At 37.4% G+C, this 19,430-nt stretch overlaps 1 protein-coding gene across 1 annotated transcript; it reads right to left on the bottom strand.

Annotated features, from left to right (window-relative positions):
• Positions 1-9,921: 9,921 nt before the first annotated feature.
• LOC139689530 (probable chitinase 2) lies at positions 9,922-19,188 on the bottom strand. The gene is made up of 8 exons (XM_071586703.1): positions 19,110-19,188; positions 18,533-18,730; positions 18,094-18,194; positions 16,330-16,461; positions 15,838-15,962; positions 15,212-15,299; positions 14,529-14,714; positions 9,922-10,068 (listed from the first exon to the last, which is right to left on the bottom strand). The coding sequence occupies exons 1-8, from the start codon at positions 19,186-19,188 to the stop codon at positions 9,922-9,924; spliced, it is 1,056 nt and encodes a 351-aa protein (XP_071442804.1).
• Positions 19,189-19,430: the final 242 nt, after the last annotated feature.

The raw sequence follows: 19,430 nt of genomic DNA, 5'->3' as shown, positions 1-19,430 counted from the left end.
TTTCAGTTAATAATTTCAAGCGTTTCCCTTTCATGTTCTCAAATCCTCACTTTCGTCTTATCTGAGTGCAATTTCTTTGGTGGATCGTAATTTTATTTAAACCAGAAACCGGTGGCGGCGGGGTAACGTCCTAGTCTGCCATTCCAAGGGTCGCGGGTTCGATTCCCGCCTGGGTGAGTTTTCCTCCACCTCGGGCTTGGGTGTTTGTAAATGTGACTATTGTTATCGTTGTTAATAGTTCGATGTAAAGGCCAAAATGTGCTGTTTTCGGACTCATACTGAATAAATAAAATAAATAAAAATAAAATAAATAAAATAAATTAGCGAATGGCCACAGACGCTAAATAAGTGATGATAACATTCCGCAAACCATTTAGTGTATCTACGATTACTTTAGCACTCATTTTCTCGTGACAAAAAACTTTAAAATACTATGATTAAAGATTAAGCTCGAATTTCATTATATAATATTATGTGTGGTTAAAATTAAACTGTGCCGTATTGCGAAGGACGATTCTCCATTCGGTTAATTTTAGTACGAGAGATATGACAACGAGAAGAGATTTAAGGTGCGCTCGATTATTTAATATGATCAACTAACCCGGAAAATAGTTCATACCTGTAAGGGAACCAATTCCGTTAGGTTAAAATGACTACTGTTTAATTCTTGTACTGCGGCGACGATATTCCATAAAGTATCCCATGAAAACCTATTCTTCGTTAAAATGCTTTGCATATCAATATTTGTCACAATTGCACTCGTAGATGAATCATGAGAGTTTTATTTTATAACGATGACGACTTGCATTCCTAACCAGGCACCCTTAAAGTTTGCTTGTTAGGAAAATCATCGCTCGACCACCTGCTACACTCGAGCAGAGTTAACCCGTGCACAGTGAGACCACGTTATTTGACGTCAACTGTAGGCCAATGACTGGATGTGCCGTATTCTGTAGAAACTAGAGTAAGCAAAATTCTTTCATTAGAAGTCGGCAAAATGTTTTAATTAATTTCACTAGGCATTTTTATTTAGTTTTGAAATTTACTGAAACTTTTGAAACTTACTTTCTTAGTTTCTATGAAAATATAGAGTATCTATAAAAATGTACACTTAGAAAAACTCTTCATTCTTCTTTCAATACGATAATTCTCTGATATGCATATCATCGAATCTCTATAAGCTTCTACACTAATACATCACTATTCATTAAGACTGCGTCCAGTTGTATTCTTAGTGGGAACTTAAAAGGTTTTTGCATGCTTTTGAATTTCTCTTGATTGAATATGTTCATTGAGTAATGTTTCCCACGTTTTAATCAGTGAGCCGTCTTTTATTATTCATCAAACTTTTAGCCACGCCATTTTTTCATGCTTTGATTTTTCGATTATTGTCTTTTTTCACTGACATATGATTGACAATAGTTTGACTTTGTATATTGACTGATGTTTATTTTCTGGCAATTAATTCCGTTTTACGAACCTGCTACTTGAGTGCACCATAGTTAGGATTTGAATCTTTCCTTAGAGGCAGCTGTTTTTATTGAAATCAGTCCATGATCTTCCAAATCATATTCTTTAATTTTTTTCTTTAATTTTAAAATTTCAACACAGATTATTGTGGTTTATTTGAATAAATATGGAAAGATTCATATAAGGTGAAATATGCGATTTTGAGAAATAGTGAACCAAATATTTAAGTTACAAGTTACGTACAGCCTACCCTGATAACTACATTCATTTTTATGGTGTCGTTTGTGTTTTCGTCCAATTCCCGAATCCATGAAATAAAACGGGGCTACCGCCATATGTGCTTCGACTTTGTCTGTGAAGTTAATCATGAGGTTAGCTCACATTAATGAGCTTAATAGTTGGTTTAATAAGTGAAAGTAGAGCTCACCTAATACTAACAATTATATTTAACTAATTTACTAGTCCGGGTGGACAAATGACCAAATCACTTCAACACTCAAAAACATTCATAACGCTTCGTATAATGAAGAGTTAAAAGTATCTACTGCAGGTAGAAGTTTCTCAAGTTTCATGAAATCACAGTAAATAAACCAGATAATCAATCCGACGGTTAATTTCATAAGTGATGATAGAGTTCGTCCAATACTTAGCCCAACGGTGTATGAAATTCACACATCAGGGTAGGAGGGCCATTTCATTTCCCTTTGCCGTCTGTGGTTTCTCAGGAAGATCTAGTAACTCAGCTTTGGTGAAGCTCTAAGTACCCAGAGGTGTCACCGGGAATCGAATCCAAGTCCTCCAGTCATTAGCTCTATCCTCTACCTACCGGACTACCATGCTGGGATATACACTACCAAAACGGTAACCCGTCTACATACGCCCGTCTGTCTTACATAAGGTTGAATGCGGAAGATTTCACATCCCCCCTCACCTTTAGCAACTTAAATATCTCTCGCGGTGAGGCTTTTCGGAAAACCCCCGTGATCCTAACAGGATCCGTACTCGAGATCCCAGATATAGAACGTCGGACTCGTGCTGAGGCACACGTCTCACGTTGGGAAAGGGAGGAACTGCTTCCCATCCAGTCCTCCTCGTGACAGAGTTATCCCAGGCGCCAAAGGGATGGATCAGGGAGACCCAGAGATTCCACTCTCGCCCACCCTCACCTCGCATTTCCAGTCCTCGCGGCGGGGAATCGTTTTGAATTTCGTCCAAATCCGCCGACCGGCGAAATGTTGACGGAAACTGCGGCAGTGAGACGTGGAATCATGTGAAATGAAACTCTCAGCAGCCACCAACCCCTTCACTCTTCCTTCCCCCGGAGGGGTTCACGACCTTTCCCAACGTGACGCACTTCACGTGGCTTATTTATTTTCTCGAAAAGCATTTTGGTCGCTCTCGTGACTCGATTCAGCACTCATCCAAGGGACAAGTGCGCACCGTTTTTACGGCCACCTCCGGTGTGAAAAGATTGGATCTTAAAGAATTTCACCGCTCTTTCAATGAAAGTTGGCAAGCGAAGAGCGTTTATACATGTCGCGCTGGAATGAGAGTCAAACTTAGGTCTGCGCTGTCGCGTGAATGCTCACCAAAGTCATTCATTCCCAAGAACATGCATGATCTGAATTTGCCTTAAACGGCCAAGGAAAATTGCGATATCTAGTCTGATTCGGTGAAACTCTTCCATAGGGAAATTAAGCTTTGAATTTTTCACGTGATAATTAAATAAAGACACACATGATGGATAAAGCATTTCTATATACTAGGCTTAGTATAATTAAGCATCATTATTAGTGTCGAATGGGAAAACTGTGGGTTTTTTTTGTTAAATGGGAAATTTTCAGCCCAATGGAGGATATGGAACGTTAAAAATTTAAAAGTCATAGTGGTGATTGGAGGATATGGAAGAGGGCGAAAAATTGTATCATAAACTCTTGTATTCTACATGCTCAAGCGCAAAACGGATCAATGCGAATATGGTACCACGATCTCCTAAAATTACATTTAAGGTTAAAATATTGTGAAGAATTCAATAAATATACATATCTACCAGAAAGAAAAATGAATAGAAAATTAAGAAAAGAAAAATCCCTTATATTCCAAAAAATACGTATCCATCCCTCTATTACCAACCTAAAGGTTGATTTGATATATGAGGGAAGAACTCACCTAATACTAAGTCCAGCGGCGTGTGAAATTCACTCATAAGGATAGGGGGACCAATTCCTTTCCCTGCGCCGCCTATAGCTTCGCAGGTAGCTATAGAAACCAACAAATCACTGTTTGGGTAAAGCTGAGGGTTCCCAGAGACATGCATCACCCGGGATCGAACCCAGGTCCTTTTGTCGGTAACTCAGCGCTCTACCTACAGAAATTCACGTATCCCAAGTGTATATATGCTTTAATGAAATTTATAATACCTATTTCGATTGCATTTTTATCAATCAGGATTGCCAATATATCCTCATAGATCCCATATCTTGAGCCATTGCATTGTATGGATTGCGTTACTCTTGGTTATAATGATATTGAAGGACTATAGAAGAAAAGTTTCAATTGAGATTGATTCAATAAAATCGATAGTTTTAGAGTCAATTGGTGGAATTACCTCACAATGAAAGATATATTAGTACTCATAATTCATAAATGAAAGTCCGCAGTACCTCATAAATGAAAGTACATCTGGCCACAGAATGTTATTTGGTAAAAACTGGGTTTCCCTGCTTTATAATAATTATATAATATTTGTGCAAGTATGACTGATGCCCTAACGTTCCCGGCAACTGACTCGTGCTGTGGCTTGCTAAGTATTGTGTAGATGTAGATTTGCGCTGGGTCAGTAGTTACAAAGGAGTATATATTGATAGAGAACGTTTTACAACACTAAAGAACAAATAAAAATCCAGATCCCAGTCGTCGTTTTCGTCGTCAGGTTGTTATCGTCTTTCTTGGTGATAAGCATACAAACATGAAAAACTCTGTTTCTTATATTCTTATATATTGTAAACGTTTCTGTACTAATGGATCATTACCACATGGAATAACTTCAAATTACAAAGGGAAGAATTTTATTTATTATTTAGGATAGAGTTTCTAGTAAATATTATACAAGTATACGTATTAGTCACCGCTCATCGAGCAGGCTTTCAGACTGAGTTAGAATCCAACTTTTACACCCCCCTGTGAAAATAAGATTTAAAAGACGGGGAAGCTGGAATTCGAGGTTAAATCCCTCACTATCTATTCACAGAGGAGCGCAGAGCGGGCCAAGCTTCACAAAGCGAATTCTTTATAGTCCTTCTCGTTGAACCTTCGCCACCCTCGGCAGGATCTTGAACGGGGAGGGGGTTCATGTATGTCGCACAAATCCCTGGTAACGAACCCATCTCTCAACAAGCAAGTCGCAACAAAAGCGCGGTTTGGAAGCAACCAAGGAGGGATTGACATTAAGCAGTACGTTTTGGCAGAGATAACTTTAAACAGTTCAGGATTTATTTAGAAACCGAAAACTTGTCAGCGCAGTGTCTCAAGTTGTCTTCGGTGATATTGGGGTGATTTTGAGCTTTGTTACACCGTGGGATGAAGATAAAGAAAGAGAGGGGGGAGGGCTGGCGTGTACAGAGAGGAGAGAGAATGGAGACATTGAATAGCCTTGGGCCCCACGGCGAGATTCGCGCGAGTCGAAGTAGAACACCTGACTGTGGGATTTCACTTGGTGATAGGCGTGATTACATCTCTGTGTCCCCGATATGCTTCCTCAGCCAGTTGGGGCTAGAAGGTCGAGTTTCGTTTAAAAGTTGGGGCTGCACCCTACCTGGAAGGGGCGGACTTAAGGGACCTATTCACCCTCCCGGGCGTTTGTTCCACGGGAAATGAAATTGATTCTACTTTAATAATTGATGCCGTTCGTGTGAGGAATTCATCCGCGGGGTATGAAAAGGAAATATTTTGTTGGTGAAAGTGTTGATTGAGGAATGGATATATAGACTTAATGAAAGGTTTTATTACATACCTGGGTGTGTCAGTTTAAAAAAACATGATATTTGGTATCCGCCAGAGAAATTTAAAGAATTAGATAAATATCAAAGAATTGGCAAAATATTTTTGTGATAGTAAAATATAAAGCCTATCGGAAAAAAATGTATTACATTTTATCCGGTCGCGAAAAAAACGATCTAGACCAGGAATGAAAGAGATACGGGGATATGGAATTGACTCCTAGTCCCCAAAATATATTGGCAGATTACGCCGCGAATGTATAATGTGGTCAAATTTATCCCTGAATAGTAGATATCATAATATTAATGATTCCCTTGAGCAGCTCGCGATTACAATAAAACCAAGGTTTAGCGCCCCTGATATTTTTATATATGCACCTCCCATATATTTGTTCTCGTCTACATACGTTTTATGAACACCTTATTAATGTCCAAAAATAGGTATATGATTAAAAGGCTGAAGTCCATCTGATATCAGCAATACGACCTAGTGATGACTCGCATGGTAAGCGTGGCCGCAAATGAACTAGTGCTCGAAACACACCAATAACTTAGTGTTCTTTCTTCAGGGATTTACATTGCTAACTTATAAGCATGTTAATTCATGGCGCATGAAGTTCGTAAGTTGTGTTTTCAAATGCGAATGTCAGGCACATGGCGTTTGCTATAAACGAGCGTGCCTTACCTAGGAACTTTTTCCTTAAATCCCTTTTTTTATTATTTTCAGTATCCTGCAAGCCAACACTAGGATGTGTGGTTGGAGGTGGATACGCACCGGGCTAATTTTGGCCCGAATATTTTTACCCCTATCGCAGTCGCACAACGTTATTCTGATCCCTTACTGCTTGTGGAAAAAGTAATTTTAAATCTAGTTTATCTAGCCTCTCGAATTTTACAGAAATGATCTCACCTACCGTAATACAATGGGAGTAATTACATATATTTTCAACATCCTTCCAATTTATCCAAGAGATTTAATTTATAATTTAACCTTCGCTCCGTGAGTAATGATCACCCTAGTTCATCTAATATTTTCATCTAATTTTGATGTGTTACTCAGTTTATCATAATATAATAATAATAACAAGGTTAAACAAATCTAGATCCTCTACGCTGTATGCGATCCAATTTGGCAATTAATCACCCTTCATGAGGATCCCATATACTTCCAACATATTCTAAAGAGGCCTAACCAGTGAAAGCTAACATTTCTCTTTGACCTTTTCAGCACATTTACCCTGTGCTCTTCTAATAAATCCTAATTTTTTGTTAGCTTATCCACATATTCCCCGTATGTGTGTTCGCCCAGGAGAGGTCGTGAGTGAGGATAATGCCTAGGCATTTAATTGAGTCTACACATTCTATTTCGGTGTTCCCAATGCAGTAGGCGTTCGGGTGGGATTGTTCCTTTTTCAAATATTCATCACTACGCATTTTTTTAAGTTTCATTCTAATTGCCAAGCGTCGCACCAGCGTTGTATATATTAAGTTCAACTGACAAAGCTGCTGTGTCCTCAGGATTTCATATATTATGGTAAACCACCGCATCGTCGGCAAATAAACGTATCTTACCAGTGACTGCTGTGTCAATGTCGTTAACGTAAAGTAGGAATAAAAGAGGTCCGATAACACTTCCCCGGGGAACACCTGAAGTACCTACGACTGCATTTGTGCTTACTTTGTCTATCACTATTCTTTGAACCCAACCGTTCAAAAAGTCTTTAATCCAGCCCTGGATATTTTTATCTGTGCCACATGCTTCTCGCTTTATGAGTAGTCTATAGGAGGTATTCGGTGAGAAATTTGAAGACGTTTTGAAAGAAGGAATATTTCGCTTTCGTCGTTTTCGAGTGAATTAACAATGGAACTATTTCACCGAACCTCTCTGACATGCGACAAAAATGCTTTCGGATTCTCTTTCAAATTTTCTGCTAATCATATCCTTTTGAATTTGCTAGCGCTTTCCGCAATTCCTTCTTGGCATTCGCCCTAGATATCTTATGTGATCTCATTCCTTTTGTCACTAGCGTTATAATCCATAATATTTTTCATCTCGGTGTGACGTAGCCTTTGACGTCGCAATGATTTTCTAACATCCGCGTTGTACCATCTAGTTTCCGCATTATCTTTTATGAATTTACTGGGAATGAACTCGTTGACAGCTGAGGGCGTGATCTCAAAAAAGTGATTCCACGTATCCTCAGTATTTTGGTGATTACTATCTTTTTTAAAATTTGCAAATTGACTAAGTAGCACGCATTTTAGACCATAGTTGTCCCCTTATTTAAACAAATAAATTTTTTTTAGACTTCTTACTTCTGACCCCTAATAGGGAAAACAGCTTTTACTGCCCTGTCGTCTCCATTTTTTTAAACCATGTCTGTAGTTGTTTTTTCCAGTATGTTCTTTGCTAACAATTCTAGAATATTATCGCCCCAGGTTGGTGAAGTGACAAGTTGATGCATGGAGTTCAACGTAAAGGAATTTAAATGGCGACTCGCCAGTATTTTTGTTTTATCCCTCGTTTTAAAACTATAAAACTATGGGCCATTAAAATCTCCACCGATATAATGTCGCGATAGTTATATTGGAATAAGAAACTTTTGATTTGCTGATCTACATAGATCTAGTTTTTAATTAACTTTGTCGTCTGGCAGCCAGTAAAATGCACATGCTAACTCTTATGAAATATACTGCATACTAACTCTTATGAGTAGCAAGGAATTTAAAATTTTCAAGTGGTAATGCTCAAATTGTATGTGAATGATAAGCAATGAATTTAATCATCGTCTTCCAGAAAAACTCCACAATCTACGAGTATGGCTGGACTAACTTGTAATCTCTACGTACCCTGTTTATTGATCCCTTCTCGCCCCTAAATGGGACGATAAGCAATATGATAAGCAGCTGATACCATGCGATATCAATAACGTCTTTATTTTAATGATTGGAATCGGGAAGCGTTATGAATGAAAACGAGATAGCCGAGACCGTAAACTTGAAACCGTCAATCACACAGAAATAACAAAACGAAACAGAAAGGACTTATGTAAACACGTAAGTGTCAACATCTGGTGGCAGGTTTTCTCTAGGCACTTACCTATTTCCGATAATTATTTCCTTATTTTTTGTTTGTGTTTATGTGATTGACGGGTCCCTGGTATTAGAGGAATCCCTGTAAACCCTGAAAGAGTGAGTGTGTGCTATCCACAAAGGTCTGATACACCCGAGTGATTGCGAGTTAACGTTATTCCTTTCTGTATTTCGATTTGATTGACGGGTCCCTGGCATTGGAGGAATCCTCGTAAACACTGAACGAGTGAATACTTGCGAATCGCAAAGGTCACTGTTTTCGAAAACACACCTGAGTGTTTCAGCGAATGAGCGAAAGCGTGCTTGCATCCGTTTTGTAATTTTGTATTCATCTGTGTTGATTGACGAGTCACTGGCATAGGATGGATCCTTATAAACCCTGAAAGAGTGAATGAGTGCGATTCACAAAGGTCTAACACACCCGATTGATTGGGTGATTGCTTGTTTACGAAAGTCCTTTTTGTTTCGTCACGTCCGTTTTATAATTTAGCATTCATCTGTGTGATTAACGGGTCACTGGTTTAGAAGAGATCCTTGTAAACCCTGAGTGTGTGTGTGTGTGAGATTGCGATTCATGAGAGTGACTGTTATTCCTTAACACACCCTAGTGATCGAGTGGTTGTAAGTTTGTTTTAATTTTTTGTTATTTATTTAGCCTTATTGGTGTGTGATTGAGGTATACGTGGGTCACTGTTTCTTAAACACACCCAAGTGACCTCGTGTGTGTCCTCTATCCTTCCCCTTACTTGTAACTTTGTTTTATTCCCCCCTAGTGCCACTCTAGCGCCAATCGAGTTTACGGTCTCGGCTCTCTCGTTTTCATTGCTTCACGACCATAGGTACGTCCATTTTATATTTACAAGCGTTATTTCGTTCAATCACGTCCGCCACACGTAGAAGTGCGATCGAGTTTCTTGACTTGTGCAAAGTCTTTCCTTAGTTTTTTAGGAAAGACTTTGCACAACTCGAGTATTTTAAATTATAACAAGATAAAATGGAAAATATACAAAAGCGATGCTCCAAGTAATTTTAGTTTCACCTGAATCAATTTGAGATTAGCATGGATTATTTAAATGGGTGACCCGACCTGATTTATGAAATCTGGAAATAAGTTTTTGTCAATATTGCATATATTTGTTTTTTTAGCCTATTTTGTATGTGTAAAAACAATCGCAGGAAGATTAAATACAAATTTATTTTAGGAAAAAATTAAATTGTACGAGTTAATATATTTTATGATGAAAAATATTTTACATTTATTTGCAAATAAAAACATGCATTTTAATCATAAAAATTGGGGCTACCCTGCTATTACTTTATAATTGGTGTATTCTTTGCACTAGGATGGACATTCCAAGCGTTATTCCTCTTCCTCCCTACTATGGAGTATTCTGTGCAGCGTCCGTGTCAGAGGGAAAGTTCCATTGGAGCCGATTCCTCTGAAGTCATCACTGTCAATGGACATAATCATTGCTCCTCCTAGTTTTTCTCTAACGATGAACCTAGCCTAGATTTCATGTAACAAAAAATGATGGATACATGATTTATATTTACTATGTTTTCAAAATGTATAGTTATACTAATATATTTTGATCTCTGTATTAACTTAAGTACTTGGATCTATCTTGGATTCCAATTTCAATTAGAGTCTATTCTTTCGCTCCTTGATTTATTACGTCTCCCCAAGCGTTTTATTTTCTTCCCCGCTGACATGTGCCTTAAAATCATCGAGAGGTGTTACCGTTCTCATGAATCATCCCTGCAATACAAGCTGTTTCCTTTTTTTTTGGGAACGGGCAATTGATACTGGTACAATTGATCTCACGCTCAGTAGGCCATAGTAAAATGGTCATCAGGGTAAGCTACTATTCCCAATCATTTAGTACGAATATCTATTCTTTGGATTGTGAAATGCTCGAGAAAGGGTTATTATAGGTGCGATAGCTACTTCCTCATGCCAAGGCTTCTGGCTTCTAGCGGTAACTATCGATTTTTCTGTGTTCATGTGAACTTCAATTTGGACGAATACTTCAGATAAAGTACTGTTTCGTCAAATCTACCTCTTAACTGTGGACCAAATGGTGGCTATGTCTTAAAAAGTAGAATATTTGAGACGATTGAGTTCTACACCTTTCCAGGACCCAGTAATATTGTAATCACCTACACCAGAATTCCATCCTTTTCCAATGGTTTGAAACTACATCAGCTCTTGCTGCGTCTCATAATGAATACTTATGACGTAAAGATATCACATTTATACACTTGTTCGACCAATTTATACAATCGGACTGTTTTGACAATAAAACTTCAAATTTCGATTTGGAGACGACGGGTCTATATGGGCAGAGGGCTAAACTCGATGAAGACAAAAGAAACTAGGGTTCTCGGATTGGTATGCCAGACCGTTCAGTCTCTCTTTTTGGGGCAGGGGAATAAGAATTTGAGAAAATTAATAATTAATTAGTCGGCTACTTCGGAGTCCTGTACTAAAACTCATTTAGAAAAGCACTCACTCAAATCTCGCCTGCGTAATTTCGCTGAAATAAATGGTTGATTAATATAGAATATTTCAAAGAAATGTGATTGGGGACTGATTTGGTGTATGAATAATGCAGATCATACGAAAGAAAGAGTTAAAATTGAAATATAGTACTCCATGTTTTATTTTATGTTTACTCATTTTTCTGGATCTCTCCTGACCTATTTTTCTGATTAATTACATCTTTTTCACATTGCATAAACATGTATGCCAAAATGTTTTGAAGAAACCATAAGAAAATATTTGATATGCAAATTAAAATATTTGTAATTCTCCATAGACTTCCGCGCAAAAGTATTTGGAAAATTAAAAACTCTTTTAATATGGACATCAAACAATTCCACGAAGTGAAGCATGAAAGTGTGAAGTATATTAATATGCACACGTAACTATAATATGAAATACTGTGATACCGTAATTACGTAAGTATACCAACCTTTCGTTCCACTGATGAAGGGTTATCGTAGGAAATATATAATAATCCTCTGACGGCATAAGGTGATTGCGAGGATTCATCTATGTATACCGACCATGTTGTCGGTGAGTCTCTTTGCAGCTTTACTACCTGGAGGAATAAGTTTGAAGAGTTATCACAGGTTGGCATATTCCAAAGAAACTGCGGGAGATGCCGCAACAGTAACTTTTAACGGAGTCATCCGCTAATGTGCATTTTAATGCAACAATTTCAGAGCGTAAAAATCATTCGCCTTGACTGGGACTCGAACCCAGATCCCTCAATATCCGGTCGAGTGCTTTAGCCACTTAAGCTACCGAGGCGTCCTCTTAAACTCTGAAATTTTGGGGCTTTTAAAGGAACTAGATGTTATGACGAAATACCGTACATACAATGTCACATGCATTCGTAGTCGTGCGCGAGGCGCCACTGTCCACGAGGTTAAAAGCCAACTTTAAACACGTATGGTGTTTTCCCTTTGACAAATTCCAAAGAATTGTTGCATTAAAATGCACATTAGCGGATGACTCCGTTAAAAGTTACTGTTGCGGCATCTCCCGCAGTTTCTTTGGAATTTGTCAAAGGGAAAACACCATACGTGTTTAAAGTTGGCTTTTAACCTCGTGGACAGTGGCGCCTCGCGCACGACTACGAATGCATGTGACGTTGTATGTACGGTATTTCGTCATAACATCTAGTTCCTTTAAAAGCCCCAAAATTTCAGAGTTTAAGAGGACGCCTCGGTAGCTTAAGTGGCTAAAGCACTCGACCGGATATTGAGGGATCTGGGTTCGAGTCCCAGTCAAGGCGAATGATTTTTACGCTCTGAAATTGTTGCATTAAAACAGGTTGGCATCTTTACAATAATGTGAATATTATTCCCAATCTCTCGTGCGGCAGATACTGGAACGGTGCTTTTTTGCAAAAAAAAATTGATTTCTCCATCCACCCGTTCCGTTCATCGCTTATTGGTTCATCACGAATGGGAAATTATTCAAGGCATAGCTAGATTTCGTCACTTCAGAGCTGATTTACTGTTTTTCGTACCTTCTACCAAACTACCTTGGGAACCTGCGACTCCCAGAACAAATAAAGAAATGAATACGAAGTGAGAATTCAAATAGGTTTAATATGTAAAAATAAAAATAAAATAATGAAATAATCACGGGAAAATCTTGAAAAACCGCGCCGCCCTGTGCTGTGCTCACGGTCGTTACAGCGCTGTCTCTTTAACAGTAGGCTTCCCCCACCCTGATGGAGGACGGCCGTAGGCTTAGCACCGGTAGCACAAAATAATCTTACAGATATGGCAACTACCGTTATTCCGAAAAAAATAATCGAAGATGCTTAACACCACTTTTATCGCTATTCCGCTCAATACTAATGCAAGCCGAATGTCGACGGTTTTATGATGCATTGGTGGAGAAAGAAATTTTCAAGAACGCTTTTACATTTTCTGATGTTAATACAAATTGAACCGCAAAGTTATTATTCCAAAGGGTTTGCATATTTGTAGATTTTCAATTTAAAAAAAATCTAGAAGCGCTTAGCAATGGAGAGTCGGCTCCTTCGTTTGGTCACGCTTCTGAGTTTTAGATCTCAGTGCGGTTGACGGGAACATTTATCGTGCTCAATGGACATCCGCTACATTTATTTTGTCAAGTCCATTAATTCAATACTGGATTATCATTTTTTTGCCTTTTAACGAGAAAAATACCTGACCTTTGTTTTTATCATTCAATCCCAAAATGTTATACCCTTGTCCTCAATATCCATATGTTAGTACAAACAGAATGGAAAGAATGCCTGTCAAGAATGTTACTGATTGGGGCATATCACGAATATTTTTTCAATCGAGGATAAACAAGATCATATAAAAAGTAAATAGATGAAAATTATTTTGTGCTAGACCGTTTTATAAGTCAAATACGATTTTTTCCCTCTATTTTTCTCCAAAGATTGACCTTTTCAGATATTTTGGTGAACTTAATGCAAGATAGAAGCATGAAAATTTCCTGCGGAACAAATAACGTTGGTGACTCTCCGACAATTATAAAAAAATAATATTTCAGATCTTGATAGAGGCTAAATGAAAACACGAGGTTGAAGAAGAGGATAAAATTCAATTCAAAACAATCGGTCCAATAAAATATTTGTTTAAAACTATTCTAGTAAATTGTGAGAGCGCTTTCCTAAAAAATTATCTCACAGTAAAAGAGCTATCGCCCTGTAAATTTGCATAGCTCGTCTGTAAAACGAGCCGAGTAGTATATCATATTTTGAATTTTTCCTAAATACAGATGTGATTATTTGAACAAAAGAGGAGAAAACCGATAGAAAAAAGTATCAATCACATACATTTGAATAAATTGGACATCTAGTTAAGGGTCTACTTATCAATGTTACCTTCTTGAAAATACAACGAAAGAAGACCTACCCATTACCCATTAGGACCACTTTGTTTGGGCATCACTGTATGTTCGAAATACTCGTTTGCGTGCGAAGAAAAATTAATAAACGATTTCATTAAATGAATTTGCATAACGTATTTGATTAACCAGGAACTGATCAGGCCCCATTATGGTTCAATGAGCAACTACGGAAATCGTTTCTACACTTGCAACTACACTGGAATAGGGGATGAATGGGTCCAGACAGCCAAACCATCTTTTGTTACATTTTGTTTGCGGTTTTTCTAGTTGTAACACGTGCTCTGTACTGTGCTACCATTATCCCACATTCCTCCATTCTATAATTCAAATCGGCTGGTGGAAATTTTTAAATACTAATAAAAACGAGCTATTTTAGTCTTTCAACATATTTTAGAACATTAAGCATGAAAAGGCGAAATATATTTCACATTAGTGTTATTTTTCAAAGCCTTTTTGGTTGATGGACAGAGCTATTAGGTGGGGATAAGTAGGCATTACTTTTATAAATGCAATTTAAAGCTTGATGTTACAATAGCACTTACCTCATCGTAGCCTAACCTTCCCCGAGTTCGGCTGCGCGGCCCCTCGGTCCCTGGGCCAACTATTATTTGAGGTCTTTGATTCTTGAATGCGTAAGCGAGGTTGGCCGTTTGTGCATAAGCGGGAATCCCCAAGACGATCATATCACTCGGAACCTTTTTCGCTAGGTATAGGTTGACGGACGCTTCCTGAAAAGATAGTTAATGGGTTTGTTAAGATTTTTACAGGACAACGCGGTATGAGGGAAGGTTGAATCGTCTCATTCTTGTCCCTCTACTGTTGATTATCCCTCAGTCCAAAAGAAAATTGCAACTCTTGGAAACGATGCTTTTAGTGTCTTGAATTAAAATGAGTGATGTTCAATTATGTGGTATTGAGGAGTTACTAGGTGAGGAGTTTTCAAAATAAATGCTTTCGGCATTGAATACTGCTCTATGCAGCCATTGAATGCCATATCATTTCACACGCACAAAGAAAAAAACGCCTCAGGAAACAAAAAGAAAATTGGTGTACATTTGACATGGGCATTAAAGGAATTTACTGAGAATTTACTAAGATAGGTGAATTGAAAGAAGGTGTAACGGATGGGTAAAACTTATGATATAATTGACTGTTAAATTCATACAATAATCAAGTTGAACTAAAATTTGTGGAGGTAGAATAGAAAAATTTGTCGTTTGCTTACCACATCCTTTAAAGCAGCCGCTATGCCAGTGTAGTCCCACCAAGGTCCCCAGTAATTATAAGTATTAAGACATATATAATGGAAGTTCCTGAAACCAATGAGAACACCAATTAGGTAATATGCACGAAACTACCTTTGCGTAGGCAGCGTCATCATATAATTGGTAAACAAATGCTTAAGTACTTTATCTCTTAGGATATTACCGGATTCGATACGTAGTAATTATGCATTTTCTAATTCAAATTTTCTTGAAAAATATGACAAGCAAGACAAGATGAAATATGGTAGAGAATTGTTTTCAATATTTCATTTAGCATGTAACTAACAACGAGCTCAGTCACCACATTTAGCCACTTATCTTTCTCCTAGCATCGTACATGGATATTGAATAATTATTTATGTTTGGGAAATTTATTTGAGAATCTGTTTCAATGTGAATTAGTAAATGTTCTCTGAATTTGATTAGTAAGGGTATAAATTAGGCATACCGACGTTTGATATTGTGTTGTACCTTAGTTTGGCCTTTGAATTAAGAAAATAATTTAATTCGCTTTTTTGAAGGTTCCTTGTTATTTTTAATATATAGTCATATTGATCCAAAATTATTTAAAGGAGCACCATCTTACCTTTTCACGGACTCCATGTCGTACCCCTCGAGCCAGTATCTTGTTTGAGGAAGCAGTCCACTTAGTAAAAGGCCGTGTCTGTCGAGTTCTATGCGAAGTTCAAACGTCAGTAGGTCGTAATTTCTCTAAAAGCCGATTGCGATACCTTCATTATTTAGGTCAGCCACTTCCAGTGTGTCTTTTTAATTCAATACGATTACCGTTAATTAATTATTTCATAACAATCCCCGTTCTATTGATTTTACGAACGCTTGAGCATATGAAGCTGCATACAATTAAGGCTCGGCATTAATATTATTCATGGTAAAATATTAATTCAAGGAAGCCTTCAGCTCTAGAACACAATATTGTGGCAATTTTGATTCTTAGTGCCTATGATTTGATTTTATCAAGTTAGTGTTCAGAAGAACTTGATAGTGAAAGATTTTATGAGCATATATTTGGATTCCCAGGTCATCAAAACACTGCAATACGCGATTAAATTAGACTAACTTTGTCATCCGGACCTCCTCCTTGACGTCCTGGGTACTCCCAATCCAAACTCATGCCGTCGAATCCATGTTGCCGTAAGAAGTCTACGGCACTCCTGGCGAACCTTCTTCTACCGATCCCCGTTGATGCCATCTTGAATTAAACAACCTTATGATTATAATCTTAAGGGATCATCAGAAAAGTTTTGAAACTAAATGTTTCGATTGCCTGTTAGTGGATGACTCTCAATTTTTTTCGTGCATGAATACACATGTACGGGTTCATAATTTGTTTTAAGCAAACGCTAAATGAAATACGTGGAAGTTGTTCAGTTTTTTCAAGCACATATATCATATTAAGTATATTTGACTTTTGTGTTGGGATTGCGTTACTTTCAAATGTGATAGATGGGAATGCACAACCTATTCACCGTATTGCATGGCACTCTCCAATTATGTCGAATGGCCCTATGAATAAGATCTCATTTTTCTCTTGGTGGGGCGTGTGAAGACCGTTTCCATCGAATGTTAAGTAAGGTATCAGCGTGGGAGAGCGGTTCAAACGGATGCTTGCATTCAAAATTTCTAACTTCGCTTTTGATTGATACATACCATTAAGTGTTCTAATATATAGTAATATTGGTAATGTATTACTCATACTAATATAAGTAATATGGTAATATCCATGCTTCTTTTTGGAATTAAAAATGGATAATGAGCATGAATAAGGAAATTTTTAAATGCAACGAACTGACTTGTGTCATGATAGCTCAGTAGATAGTTAACGTGTCTGAAAAAAATAAGCCTTTTTATTATAGAGACTGCGGTTAAATTAATCATTTCAGCAACGATACTATTTTCTTCATTGAAATCACACTCTGAATGATAGATTTCTCATAAGCTACTAATATTTTGCGAATAGTAATTTATCGGATTCTATGTAAGTGTATCTAGATTTGTTAACTTCATTTTTATCATTATAGAAACACGCATAAGATAAATAAAAGTTATTAACTATTCCTGTTATTATTACTCTATCACGTTGCGCTAAATGCCTTGCGATTGGTTGATAAGATTATGACATTTTCGTAGTCATGATGCTCAATATTATTTTTATGCAATTAATAGTTATGAAACGAAGGATGCATTTTTATTTAGAGCTTATGCAAAAATCTCAAAAACTGTGCCAACTAATTAAAATAATACTTCGATCTTTCATAGAAAATACTTAAATAAACGTCATAAGCAACTCATAATTGTGCTATTATCATGCGTATTAATTTTTAATTTTTTAATTAATGAGACTGGATTTTGTATTTTGTTAGGAGTCCCAAAATATTTATTTATTAGCTGCGTCCATCCAAAAACCTACCTTAACCGGTAGATTACCTGATAATAATAATTGACATTATCAGTGAGGAGGATTGAAGGAAATTAAATTTATAAGTACGAAAAAATTCGAGAAATGTCAACACAGATGCTACAAAGAATTGGACCTTAAGAGGGCAGGGTGTCTGTACCTAATTTGAATGAGATTACTTTAATGATTTTGTCACTAATTCAATTTCAATTCGTTTCCATTTACAACATCGACTATTTGATTATACCACTTAAATGGCATATACTTTCAGTGGACACAAATGCAACTCGGCTGCCACCTGCAATGAGTATTGTATTGGTTCCTAAACTCAAAGACGATCAAGTTAGCCAAAAAATCATTTTTTGATACTTTTGATGGATGAAACTAAAAACTATACTTATATTGTAAACACTGAAGAAATCTCACCGAAGAAAATTTTATTGAACCTTCATCCCACGTGCCAATGGCCAAGAGTACTCTTAATTCTGGTTTAAGTATTTTTAGTTCCACCGTCCGTTTGTACATTCCTTCAATCAAAAATTATACTTTTGTAAAAATTATACATTTACCTTGGATCTCGTATATTTGAGGTATTAGAAAAAAAATTTGAGTATAAACATCAAACGTATTTTTACCCAGTAGGGATATTACATGTACATGTACGTTACATGCATGTACCTAAGCATACATCTTTAATGTGTAAAATTAATGCTTTAGGCCCTGCAATGATTGGCACACATAGCTAAAAACAAACATAATAGCGTCGAAAATGCTAATGGAAGGATGGAAGAGAAATTGTAATCTTGGTAAAGGAAAATAGATAAATATATAAGATCATTCAAAATTAATTCTCTGTCCTGCTTACCTTTGCCACCGTTTTCGCCTAAGTCATACATTCTTCTCATAGGAACCACTTCATTATTCGTGGGATCTAAAACGGCAGCTTTATAGACCAGATGGGTGCAAAGGCTTATATCAATATCCTCGGGCGCCAATGTGTTCGTGCTGTTAAAATAGCACACTATTCGCTCAGAGCTACCATAGCCCCCATTTCCTGTCGATTCTGAAAAGATATTGAGGTATAATTTTGAGAACTTGTAGTCAATTGAATGTTAATCAGTTTAATCGTTATTATAGAAATGTTATGATACGTATATCTTAAAATTTATAAATATATGATATGTTAATTATTACAGGGTCTCTCCCGAAAATAAGTAAATTACATCCGCAATAGTAGATAAATGTGCAATTGCTAAAACTCTTCACAATAGCACCCTTGTACACTGTCACGTCGATACCAGCGCCTCTGTCAGCATCGGTACGATTCCTGGAAGTCGCGCGTCGTAGGAAAATTTTCCAGGTTCTTCGTCGCGGCCGTCTTTGATGTTTTCCAGCGTTCCAATATGATTGCATTTCGAGTTCCTTTTCATAGTGTATGTCACTTTCACAGTGATTCAAGAGATCACGCGAGATTTTCACACGAGCAGCCTTCTGATCTTCCGGCAGCACCTTGGGGACCATCTTGCCACGCATTTTTCCATGGCGAAATCTTCTGTAAGAATGTTATGCACTGTGGTTTCCAGAATATTGCACTCTTCTGCTAACGTGCTGGCACTCAGGCGTCGATCGGAATTGAGAATGACTCACTTTTTGCACATTTCCGTCGCACTGTGGCGTGAATGGACTCCAGGGCATTCCTCGTCGTCAACCTCATCTCTACCCCCCCCCAGAACATCTTGTACCAGCGGAAAACCATTCCTCAT

Source organism: Hetaerina americana, unplaced genomic scaffold (genome assembly GCF_022747635.1).
Source record: "Hetaerina americana unplaced genomic scaffold, ioHetAmer1.1.p SCAF_24, whole genome shotgun sequence".
In the NCBI taxonomy this organism is placed as follows: domain Eukaryota; kingdom Metazoa; phylum Arthropoda; class Insecta; order Odonata; family Calopterygidae; genus Hetaerina; species Hetaerina americana.
Note: the sequence above shows the minus strand (reverse complement) of the source record. Positions and strands in the feature narration are given on the sequence as shown.